This window comes from Papilio polytes, unplaced genomic scaffold (assembly GCF_000836215.1).
Source record: "Papilio polytes unplaced genomic scaffold, Ppol_1.0 DF824168.1, whole genome shotgun sequence".
Classification (NCBI taxonomy): Eukaryota; Metazoa; Arthropoda; class Insecta; order Lepidoptera; family Papilionidae; genus Papilio; species Papilio polytes.
Window position 1 is genome coordinate 5,619 of NW_013525036.1, and position 1,751 is coordinate 7,369.

The window sequence follows — 1,751 nt, forward strand, 5'->3', positions numbered from 1 at the left end:
AGTCACTCGTCCCGCGCTCCCGCCAGCGCCGCAGTCGCCACGCCGCAATATGAAGTTCTTCACCATGTACAAAATTACATATGTGGCCAAGAAGAAAAAGGTACATTTTTATTGCATGCCTGGAAACATCTCAGACAATACTAAGCATCATCGAACATTCCACATGACAATTTGCAACAGGTGATATTATATGCCCCAATACTCTTTAATTTGATTTCACTTTGTCTGCCAGCGCATGTTTCACTGACACCGCTAATGGAAACTTTAAACTGCCTTCTATCTCCTCACCACAGAGTCCTTCATAGTCATCTGCATTCAGAGAATAAATCATTGCACCGCGCAAATTCTGTTCTTTTATATAATTTGCTTTCTCCATGGCACTTTGAGGCGTATCATAAGATATCCATTCTGCTCCTCTGTGGAGGTATGGCACCTTGGCATCGGGATCTAATTGTATAATAACTTCACTTTGGAATTTAACTATAAACTTACATATGTCTGGATAATTCACAAACCCCAGTCCTCCCAGGGTGCCATAGCCCGCTGCGGGACTGCCAACTTGCCCATTGTTAGCATTGACCAATGTAAAGGAGTGTCCATATGTAGGTATACCTACTACTATTTTACTTCGGTCCAGGCCCTTGTTTAGGTATAAATGTACTGTGTAATTTATATTTAAAGTGGCTAGATACATCTGTTCCGTATTCCTTCGGTACAAAGGGGAGTTAAGTCCAGTGAATGGAGTGTACTTACTGAACGCATGGAAATCATATGTCATCACATTCACATAATCAACATACAAGTTGATCTGATCTACATCATATGCCACATCCACAATTGTTTCCGGAGCAGCTGCAGCCATAGTTAACAAATAATTTCTATTTTCCCTTATGTACTCCATCCTGATTTCCCTAAGAAGCTGTGAGAAATGTTGCCGTTGCCGCTTATACATGTTGACATCAACATGAACCAAAGGAAACTCCCAGTCTAAATCTATACCATCTAATCCATATGTTCTAAGCACATTTTTAACACTTTTGATGAATGTTTTTCTGGATGCATGGTTAATCACCATATTTGGAAAGCCAGTGTCATTTCCAGCACCTCCAATGGAGAGCAATATTTTTAAATTGGGATTCATTCTCTTTAACAATACAACTTCAGATAATGCTTTATACTGCTCATTATCTAAATAAATTACTTTGTTTCTAATTTGAGCAAAAGCAACATTGATATGTGTACAAAGGTGTGGGTGGATGGCGGAGGGCGCCAGCTGCATCGCAGACCCCGGGCTGGGCGTGTTGTAGTAACATGACACTACTTTATCCACCTTTAACATACTGCTGGGTTGTATATTTATTTCTTCACTAGAATCAATGGTAACAGTATGGTGGGATAGCAAAGTGAATTCAATATACACAGTGTAAATGAAGAGTAACGCAATTAGCAACACTAGCACAAACACACGCACGCCAAAGCAGGCAGTGCACGATACACGGTCGTTTACATTGAAGAACCAACCATTTGTTTCATCATTATCCTGCGACACGTTCTTCTTTTTGTATTCGATATTGAATGATTTTACAAACTCATCATTGATGTTGCTAACCTTATTAGCCCACATATTTTAGTTTTTCTTACTCTTAGGTAAAATACAAAACAAAAAAAAATACACTTAAGGCATCTTCCACTTAATGTAATTACTTTGGACTTCTTTTAATTTTAGATAATCTACGACTTAGTAGTACCTA

General features: G+C 38.9%; 1 protein-coding gene across 1 annotated transcript; it reads right to left on the reverse strand.

Annotated features, from left to right (window-relative positions):
• Window positions 1-93: 93 nt before the first annotated feature.
• Window positions 94-1,736, reverse strand: LOC106111466 (chitinase-3-like protein 1). Its single transcript, XM_013293585.1, has one exon. The coding sequence runs from the start codon at window positions 1,622-1,624 to the stop codon at window positions 206-208; it is 1,419 nt and encodes a 472-aa protein (XP_013149039.1). The 5' UTR covers window positions 1,625-1,736; the 3' UTR covers window positions 94-205.
• Between the last annotated feature and the right edge of the window lie 15 nt (window positions 1,737-1,751).

What these genes read in the sequence shown, in the direction of transcription:
- LOC106111466 (XM_013293585.1), bottom strand. Translation starts at nt 1,624, where the DNA reads ATGTGGGCTAATAAGGTTAGCAACATCAATGATGAGTTTGTAAAATCA.